The sequence below is a fragment of the Myotis yumanensis genome, unplaced genomic scaffold (genome assembly GCF_028538775.1).
Source record: "Myotis yumanensis isolate MYYU_CA2020_CCGP unplaced genomic scaffold, mMyoYum1.0.hap1 SCAF_18, whole genome shotgun sequence".
Lineage (NCBI taxonomy): Eukaryota > Metazoa > Chordata > Mammalia > Chiroptera > Vespertilionidae > Myotis > Myotis yumanensis.
In genome coordinates this window covers 28601916-28611773 of record NW_027223769.1, presented here as the reverse complement: position 1 = coordinate 28611773, position 9858 = coordinate 28601916, and the positions used below count along the sequence as shown (strand labels likewise).

Genomic DNA, 9858 nt, shown 5'->3' with positions numbered 1-9858 from the left:
GGAGGAGGGAAAGAGCTGGTTTGGCAGGAAGGTGCGTTTGGGGCCAGTTGTGTTTGAGGCACAAAGGGGCCTCCCCTGGGGCGGGGGGGGGGGGGGGGGGGTGTCGGGTCTAGGTGGTGGTCGGGCGAGGGGTCTGGACTGGCTCGCACAGAAATGGAGAGGAAGCCGTAGGGTATCCCTAACAACAGTAAGGAATCGGAAAGGTTCCCGGTTTGGGGTGTGCATAGTCGGGGAGGTCACGTATGGGGGCGCTCAGCCAAACGACTGAACGGACCCAATGACCTGCTCTCAACCCACTTCGGATGTGAGCCGGGCTGGGCGGGTGGGGAGGAACCGGATCCTCTAGGCCCGCCCCTCTGCCCGCCCCCTCGCCCTCCTCAGCCATTGGGCAATTCCACTGTCCGTTAAGGGTCCGCCTCCTCAGGTGAGCCAATAAGGGCAGGCGAGAGGAAGCTTCCTTCTGGAGTTGCACCAGCGGCGCTCAGAGGAGGCCGGGGCGGCGGCGGGCGCGGCGCGGTGCGCAGGGGCGGTCCGGGCAGGACGGATCCCGCGGCGGAGGCTCAAGCCGGTGAGAGCAGCGCGAAGGTCCGCGGTTGGGAAGGGGACGTGCGCGGGGTCTGGACGCTTCTCACCCCACCGGGCCTCGCGGGCGGGCCGTCTGGGCCTCCCACGCTCGCGGCGTCGTCTCGGGTGATGGGGTGAGAGCGGAGGTGAAGGGAGGTGAGGTCAGACGAGGTGAGGTGAGGGGGCGGGCCGCCGCCTCGGTCATCCCACTCGCGCCACGCGCCACGTGGGCTCGCGCCTAGCCTAGGACCCTTGCTGCGCACCAGGACACTAGCTAGCTACTTTTTTTTTTCTTCTTTCCCTACTTACCTACTTTTTACCCCAGGGGTAGCCCTGAGAGCTGGGCGTCTCGACTCAATCTTCTTATTTTACCGGCTGGGAAGCAGGGGCTCGGCGATGGGGCCGCGGCCGGATTTGAGGGAGATCTGGGCTGGGTCGACTCAGGAGGCTGCGCTCTTCTTATCTATGAAACCGTGGGTCAGAGACTTGAACTTGGGACCCGTTGGCTTCTTTGAGGGATCGGGGCTGCGGCAGCAGCCTTGCGTGGGGCCTCGCTGCCTGGCTTCGCTGGCGGACCCGAGGCGGGGCGGGGGGGGCAGGCGCCCTCTGTTCACCCGGACCCCCCGCTCCTGCCCCGAGGTCAGCCAGGTGGACGGGGGGAGGAGGACGATGCTCCGTTCTGCGAGCTCTTCGGATACCCCAACAGACAGACGTGGCTGGGGGCGGGGCGGGGGGGGCAGGATTCATAAGCGGAATCCGAAAACACGTGGGAAACGCGCTTTCTCCTGGGTCACCCGAGGAAAGAGAAAATAGAGCAGCTTTTGTTGTCGCTGCCCAAGAGAAAAATACCACCAAAGACTGTTGAAGGTGCTAGGAAACTGTTCTCCTTCGTGCCTTTGCAGAGGCGGATGCGAACCTTTGGGGAATTAGTTGGGCAATATGCATCTGCAGCCTTTGACCTGCTAATTCCTCCTCGCCTGAGAAGTAAGTAGGATGAAACCTAAGTGGGTTGATGCACAAGGCAGGAAGGACAGTGTGGTGTTTTATAACTAGCAGTGGAAATGACCTTCGTATTTCCAACAATAGGCAATAGTTAAGTAAATTGTGATTGCTTATGGCAAAAGGTAATATTAGGCATCCATAAAACGTAATATGGACAAAATGTTCTTAACAGGAAAACTGGGATTAAAAGTTGTGGTTGCAACTGTATAAAAATGTGTGCAGAATGACTGGAGAATAATACACCTAATGATAAAAGTAATAACTCCTTTTTTTTTGGAGCAGGAGGGTCATATTTCATATGTCCTCACAAAACCTTCAGAGACTAGTTTCCCATCCCACCAATGGGCCACTGGAGCTCAGGCAGTGTGTCTGATGCTAGACAGCTAGTGTGATGCCTAGAGTGCAGTTGGACCTTTTAAAAATACACATGTAGCCCTAACCGGTTTGGCTCAGTGGATAGAGCGTCGGCCTGCGGACTCAAGGGTCCCAGGTTCGATTCCAGTCAAGGGCATGTACCTTGGTTGCGGGCATATCCCCAGTAGGGGGCGTGCAGGAGGCAGTTGATCGATGTTTCTAATTCTCTATCCCTCTCTCCTCCTCTCTGTGGAAAAATCAATAAAATATATATATTTTTTAAAAATCCACATGTAACCACAGCCGGTTTGGCTCGGTGGATAGAATGTAGGCCTGTGGACTGAAGGGTCCTGAGTGTGACTCCAGTCAGGGGCATGTGCCTCGGTTGCAGGTTCCACAGCCCCAGTCAGCACACGTGGGGGAGGCAACCAATCGATGTGTCTCTCTCACATCGATGTTTCTCTCTTTTTCTCTGCCCCTTTTCCCTCCCTTCCACTGTCTCTAAAAATCAATGAAGCCCTAGCCCAGTGGTCGGCAAACTGCGGCTCTCGAGCCACATGCGGCTCTTTGGCCCCTTGAGTGTGGCTCTTTCACAAAATACCACGTGCGGGCGCGCACGTACAGTGCGATTGAAACTTCGTGGCCCATGCGCAGAAATTGGTATTTTGTGGAAGAGCCACACTCAAGGGGCCAAAGAGCCGCAGTTTGCCGACCACTGCCCTAGCTGATTTGGCTCAGTGGATGGAGCGTTGACCTGTGGACTGAAGGATCCATGGTTCAATTCCAGTCAAGGGCACATGCCTGGGTTGTGAACTCGATCCCCAGTAGGGGGCGTGCAGGAGGCAGCTTATCAATGATTCTCTCATCATTGATGTTTCTATCTCTTCCTCTCCCTTCCTCTCTGAAATCAATAAAAATATATATTTTTTTAAATCAATGGAAAAATATCCTCGGGTGAGGATTAATCCTCCCAAAAATCCACATTTAGCCAATATTTAAAGGCTTGTTGTATTGCCAGGTACAGGGCTGGGACCTAGAGAGCCACTGGTAAGGCAGCCATAGTTCCTGAATTCATGGAGCTTACAGACTAGTGAGAAAGCAGATTTAAATAAATGTGTAGTCTGCTGGGAACAGTGAACATGGGAGCTAGGCACTGGGCTCTAGCAAGGGGAAGGATTTGGGAAGGAGAGGAAATGGAGATCCCTGGGTCAGCTGTGAGGAATGAGTGACCTCTGTGGGGAAGCCCACGGTGGCTCTGTAGGAGTGGAGAGTGTATACAAACCCTGTTTTTCACATTTTTCTGGGATGTGTTTATGTGTTATAATGGGAGGTAGAGAGACTTGCTTAGGTATTTTGAGTTGAGTGAACTCTTTTAAATAGTTTATCTTAAATCACTTTTGCTCAGGATAGTAGCAAATTAAGTGTTTTCAGAAGTCATTATTGAGAAATTAAATTTGAAACTTTAAAACTCTTTAATTTTCAGGTTTAAAAAAATACACCCTTTTGCTGAAGGAACACATTTGCTGGTATAGTTTCAGAATGTCAAGTCCTGTGTCCTACTGGATCTTAAATTCTGCAAGGAACAGCATTGCCACATTACAAGGGGGCAGGCATTTATATTCAAGGTGTGTCTCAAGTAGGAATAAATCAAAAAGGACGCTCTTTCCCTGGGTATCAAGCACCCTAAAAAACAATGCCCCGTGTGGTGACTTTGCTTTGCCGAAAGCCTACAGGCACACATCGACAGAGGAAGACGATTTCCACCTGCAGCTCAGCCCTGAGCAAGTAAATGAAGTGTTGCGAGCTGGTGAGTCAGCCCACAAGATTCCTGACCCCGTCAGCGGAGTCCCAAATTCAGTGTTGCGGTTTGAGAGCAACCAGCTTGCTGCCAATTCCCCAGTGGAGGACCGGCGAGGTGTGGCCTCCTGCCTGCAGACCAATGGGCTGATGTTTGGTGTCTTTGACGGACACGGTGGCCATGCATGTGCTCAAGCAGTAAGTGAGAGGCTCTTCTACTACGTGGCAGTGTCACTGATGTCTCAGCAGACCTTGGAGCAGATGGAGGAAGCGATGGAAAGCATGAAGCCCATGCTGCCCATCCTGCAGTGGCTCAAGCACCCAGGGGACAGTATCTACAAGGATGTCACATCAGTGCACCTTGATCACCTCCGGGTCTACTGGCAGGAGCTGCTTGACCTGCACATGGAAATGGGACTGAACATTAAGGAAGCATTAATGTACTCCTTCCAGAGACTCGATTCTGACATCTCACTGGAAATCCAGGCCCCTTTGGAAGACGAGATGACAAGGAACCTTTCCCTCCAGGTTGCTTTCTCTGGGGCAACAGCTTGCGTGGCCCATGTTGATGGGGTTCACTTGCATGTGGCAAATGCTGGTGACTGCCGGGCCATCCTTGGTGTCCAGGAGGACAATGGCATGTGGTCTTGTCTGCCCCTTACCTGTGACCACAATGCCTGGAACCAGGCTGAGCTGTCACGGCTGAAGAGGGAGCATCCTGAGTCAGAAGACAGGACAGTCATCATGGACGACAGGCTGCTGGGCATCCTCATGCCCTGCAGGGCATTCGGAGATGTCCAGCTGAAGTGGAGTAAAGAGCTGCAGCGCAGTGTCCTGGAGAGAGGCTTTGACACCGAGGCCCTCAACATTTACCAGTTCACCCCCCAACACTACTACACTCCACCCTACCTGACTGCTGAGCCTGAGATCACATACCACAGGCTGAGGCCCCAGGATAAGTTCCTTGTGCTGGCGTCAGACGGCCTATGGGACGTACTGGACAATGAGGATGTGGTGAGGCTGGTGGTGGAGCACCTGAGTGAAGCAGGTCGGCACAAGCCAGACCTGGCCCAGAGACCAGCCAACCTGGGACTCATGCAAAGCCTGCTGCTGCAGAGGAAAGCCCAGGGGCTTCACGTTGCCGACCAAAATGCAGCCACACGTCTGATCAGACATGCCATAGGGAGCAATGAGTATGGGGAGATGGATCCAGAACGGCTGACCGCAATGCTGACATTGCCGGAGGACTTGGCGAGAATGTACAGGGATGATATCACTGTCACTGTGGTGTATTTTAACTCAGACTCAATTGATGCATATGATAAGAGAGGTTAAGAATTTCTCATCCTATTGCCAAGGTTCATTTAAATGTTCTCAGATATTTTCACTTATTCTTAAACTGGCTATTCAAACCTTTTAAAAGGGTAGTCAGGTGTAGCTTGCTTAATAATAGACTAATGTGAAAAGAAAAGAAAACAAGCAGCCCAAGTTTAAAAACAATAGCGGTGATTTCATGCCCCTGGGTGTTTTGGTCACCTCTTCTAAGCAGAGAGGGCAGAGCATAGAGACATAAATTTGCTTGGGCTCATGTAGCCCAGTTCCTTTTATAAAGAAACTGTTGTTAAACTGTGTCAGCTTGACCCTCCAAATGGTAAATATTTTTTAAAATATGTTTTTATTTATTTTAGAGAGAGGGAAAGGGAGAAAGATAGAAACATCGATGAGAAAGAAACATCAATTGGCTGCCTCCAGCACACCCCAAGCCCGCAACCCAGGTATGTGCCCTGAACAGCAATCGAACCCAGGACCTCTTGGTTCATGGGTCGATGCTCAACCATTGAACTACCCTGGCTGGGCTCCAAGTGGTAAATTTAATCACAATTCTAAACATGAAGAACTTCAGGATCTTCTGAGGTATTGCTGCAAAACTGCAAACTTGATAATTTTCCTCAATTCATAATCATGAACTTCTAGACTGTGAAGGGAGGTTTAGTTTGTTTGATTGTTTTAATTACTAAGACGACCTAGGTTACAAAGGATATTACAGAACACTTTTCTATGCAATAGTCTAACCTTTCTCATGATTATACTTGTGAAAAGACTTTGCAGTGCTGCATTCTAGTCCTATTTTAGCTTATTTTAAAACTGAGTCTCAAACTTGCAAACAGGCCTGCTGTCAGCATGCTTGGAATGATCTGTCTTGATTTCCAGCTGAGGATGAGAGGGGCTAGGCCTCTGGACCAGCGGAATTTACTTGTATGGCTTTTGGTTCCTTCCACTGGGTCCTATCCCCTGAACTTTTGAGCCATACTAGGAGGTAACTTCTGTCTAAGCCTTAACTCCTGGCCTTTCCTGCATTAATATTGTCTCCAGGGTTTAAGCCTCTGGGGGTTTAGTCATAAACCAGTTAGCCATTCTGGTTATACCTCTCAAACATTCTTCTGTTAATTCCTGTCTTTTCTATGCTAAACTCCCTCATCCTGCTGCTTCTAATTGCAAAGAATGCTTCCATTTCACATGGTTGCAGGGAAGGAGAAAATGTGCTCTCCTTGTGTCAGCCGATTAGGCAGGACTGGTTTATTGCAGTGGATTATATAGACTTAAGATTTAGCCTGAATCTGGAGAGGTGAAACAGGAAGGACCTGAGAGTAGTCACTAACCACGGCTCCCCATGTGCATCCCGAGGCAGTGGAGAGGGGGGCAGAGGGAGATTTGTCAGATGGGACACTTGCCCCTAGAATGTGGGATAAATCACGTTGCTTCTCCTCAGGAACTGGACCATATATAGAATAGGAGAGGGGGCAAAAATAAATGTAACCTGTAGTGGCTTCTGTGGGCTGCACAGACTTGTGTCAGTTGGAAAATGAAACCATGTGGATCCTTTTTTGGGAGGTGAGTTTCATGTGATGAATTATGGTGGCATTTAAACAACAGGAAATGTGTCCCTAAATGGAAACACAAATAAAATCCCACAAAACTGACATTTTTATCTTCCTGTACTATATTAGTTGATCCCTCTCCTCATCTCACCCCCTCGTGCCATGCACTGAAAGAAAAGCAAATAACTAGGATTGACTTCCTCATGTTTGTCCATGTCCCAGAGACATTCATTCCAGTGTTGGTATACTTCTAGCTTGGGGATGTTTCCCTGTAGGTTTTCAGTGCAACTGGTTAGCAATAGGGCTTCATTTTAAGAAGTTCTCTTTTGAGTGCTTAAGCCTTGGTTCTTTCATTCTGAAGCCATTAGTATTCCTTCTAATCTAGATCTTAACTCAGAAGTAAAACGTGAATCACGGCCATTCTGCTCACCTGAAGGTTTGTTGCTAGAGCCCAAGACTGCTTGTCTGACAACCTTTGCTCTTCACGCCCACTAAACCCTGGTGCACCCTTGGAGCATTTACTTGAATTACAGAGCATGAATCCGGTTTTGGAGCCAGCATGGTCATAAATGTATCCGATTCCGTAACTTGTGGGACAGCCAAGAGAATACAGACATCCCAGCTGTTTCTCCAAGCACATGTTTTTTTCTCTGCCTAATAGATTTCCTGCTTTCTAATTAGTATATTGAAAGAAGAAAGGCCAGTGTATTGTCTGCCTTTTCCACTGTGAACTCTTATTAGCTCTTTTTTAAGGTAAAGATTGACTTTTATTTTTTAATATATTTTTATTGATTTTAGAGAGGAAGGGAGAGAGGAAACATCAGTGATGAGATAGAATCATTAATTGGCAGCCTTCTGCACTCCCCACACTGGGGATCGAGCCAGCAACCTGGGCCAGGGCCCTGACCAGGAATCGAACCATGACCTCCTGGTTCATAGGTCGACGCGCAACCACTGTGCCATGCCGGCTGGGCTCTTGTCACCCCTTTCCCTGAATGCTCCAAGGGGTGCCTCCTGGTTTAACCCCAGGGTGTGTCTCTCTGCCCACAGTTCTGCTGTCATTGACCTTCCTGAAGCACATGGGCTACTGCTTGACACCGGGGTTGAGAAGGGGTTGGTGGTACTTGTCAGGTCTTCCAAAGTATTTATCATTCCTTTTATAAAGATTTCAATTTTGAGACTTCTAAAATGAATTAAAAAGTAAGATTGAACATTTAGTATTTTGGTTGTGACTTTGGAATAAAGTATGCTTTGGTGCTTTAAATTACATACTCATTATTTTAGGTAAGAAACTGGTAATAAGTGGCCTAATTAGATATTATTTTACATGTAGATAAAATACGTCTCTACTGATTCTGGGGATTGGTCAAAATGGATAGGGAAGATGGTATTAGTTCAAATTAGTATGCTAGGTCAAGATACTTAGATACAGTTTTCTGAGCTGTTAATTGTAACATTAAAGCTAATTTATTATAATGAAAATGTAAACTTTGAGGTATGTTAACATATAGACATTTCACCCAGAAGTATGATCGGGCTAAAAGATCCCTAATATTGGGCACACTGGGTCAAGTTTGGGTTAGACACAATTGATTTGGCTGGCACTTTTTACACATAGGTGAAATATAAACAGTTCACACGAGTTAAAGAAGAGAATGAGGTATGGAACAAGAAAATGTGTCCTGCATGAACCTGGCTGACTTCACTCTTACCCATTAGCCCTTGATGACAATTTGGGGAAGTCTTAACTTCCCAGGTTACAACAGAATGCCCTGGAACTGAGCCATTCTAGTTTCATCTTTAAAGTGGTTTATTTGTCCCAGAATGTGACTCTTTCCCATGACAGAGGAAGCCCCAGTGCAGCTTTGGAGCTGGGGTACAAAGGCTGGTGGCACTGCTTGTCCTGCTGCCATGCGCGTCACTGAGTGGAAAGCACGTTTGGACTGTGGGGCCATCTGAACAAGCTGAGGCTCTGTTCTTTGCGCCTTGAGCACCTAACACTTAACCTGCCTCCTGGGAAATATTTCTTAAGCATTTGGAAAAATTATTAACCAAGTTCTTTAATATCTAGTGACACTTGTATTTAAGCTGTATACCAATGTTTGTATTTTCTAACCATTCGAGATATTTCAACTTGTAAATAAAAAAGGCAAAATGAAATTCTGTTTCCTTCGGTTTGAATATTAATTTTTTTAGGTCCTGACGGCATTAGATGAGGCCAGCCTTTGTTTCTGGCCATGGAAGATTTTAGTCTGTTCAAGAATCCACTAGGGGGTGGGGAGGAGGAATCTACCCAAAAGAGAAGTGTTCTCTGCAAACTTGTTGGCTGCTGACCACACAGGAAGTCCTCATTTAGTATTAACCATGTGAGGACCTGAAAAGAAGGAAAAGTGAAGGCCTTTGTTGTGAGCGTCTCCATACACTCAGTGCCAAGGCCTGTCTGCCAGCATTTCATATTATTTAACTCAGCTTGTTAAATCTTAAATGTATGTTAATCTTAAATGCAGAGCCAACTTTGGGGGAAAATCCAGGCAGGTACCTAGATAGAGTTAAGCACTCCACTCCATCTCACCCCCACTAACAGCTATATTTCATTGCCTCTATAGGGATACAGCTCATCAGGACAGCTCCAATGGGTACTTCTTAAATTGCAAATACATTATTATTAGTTATCAATGGTATGAACATTAGTCATTAATACTTAACAGTAGGGCGCATTTGAGGAAAGTCTACAGCACATGCATTCCTCCCAATACTGGGCTCTCAGAAAGGGATAGTAATTCACGAAACATTGCCCAGTCTTGGCCCAGGGTGGTTGGGGATGGGCAGAGAAGGACTGCAAAGAAGCTAGATATACTTTACATACATGTTTCAATATCCCATCATTTTGGAACGTGATAAAAATAGAAGGAAAACAAATTTAAAAAATTAAGCTCTTTGAGCTTTCTAACTGGAGGGTGAGGGGGCTTATACTGTTCCTTAAATCTCTAGAGTTTTTGGTTTCATTTTACTTGATGCTACTAAATGCCCTTAAGTAGTTCCCAGGCTGGTAATCCTCTGAATCGTGAGTGGCCGGTGCTCCAAGCAGCTACCTCTGGGGTGGGTAAGCCTTTACTGGACTTCTGTGGGTCAGAGTGTCTTTGCTCCTTTGGCCCCTGACCTGATTGCTCCACATGGGAAATCGCCTGTCTGGGAGGAGCATGAGGGGAGCGAGGGGGCCAGAGTTCCAGTGCTGACCTTCACTGGCAAGGGAAAACGTTGG

The 9858-nt window shown here is 47.8% G+C and overlaps 1 protein-coding gene across 2 annotated transcripts; it reads left to right on the top strand.

The window, feature by feature from the left end:
• Positions 1-490: 490 nt before the first annotated feature.
• On the top strand, positions 491-8750 carry PDP2 (pyruvate dehydrogenase phosphatase catalytic subunit 2). Of its 2 annotated transcripts, XM_070397985.1 has the most exons (3): positions 645-698; positions 1467-1548; positions 3404-8750. In XM_070397985.1, the coding sequence occupies exons 2-3, from the start codon at positions 1473-1475 to the stop codon at positions 5050-5052; spliced, it is 1725 nt and encodes a 574-aa protein (XP_070254086.1). In that variant the 5' UTR covers positions 645-698; positions 1467-1472; the 3' UTR covers positions 5053-8750. The 2 variants fall into 2 exon arrangements, with proteins under 2 accessions (XP_070254087.1, XP_070254086.1); XM_070397986.1 differs by lacking the exons at positions 645-698; positions 1467-1548 and adding an exon at positions 491-568.
• The last annotated feature ends 1108 nt before the right edge of the window (positions 8751-9858 follow it).

Excerpts from the sequence above, each read along its gene's own strand:
- PDP2 (XM_070397985.1), top strand. The coding sequence starts at position 1,473 with ATGCGAACCTTTGGGGAATTAGTTGGGCAATATGCATCTGCAGCCTTT. Across the intron at positions 1,549-3,403 it reads AATTCCTCCTCGCCTGAGAA|GTTTAAAAAAATACACCCTT; the intron begins GTAAGTAGGATG and ends TTTAATTTTCAG.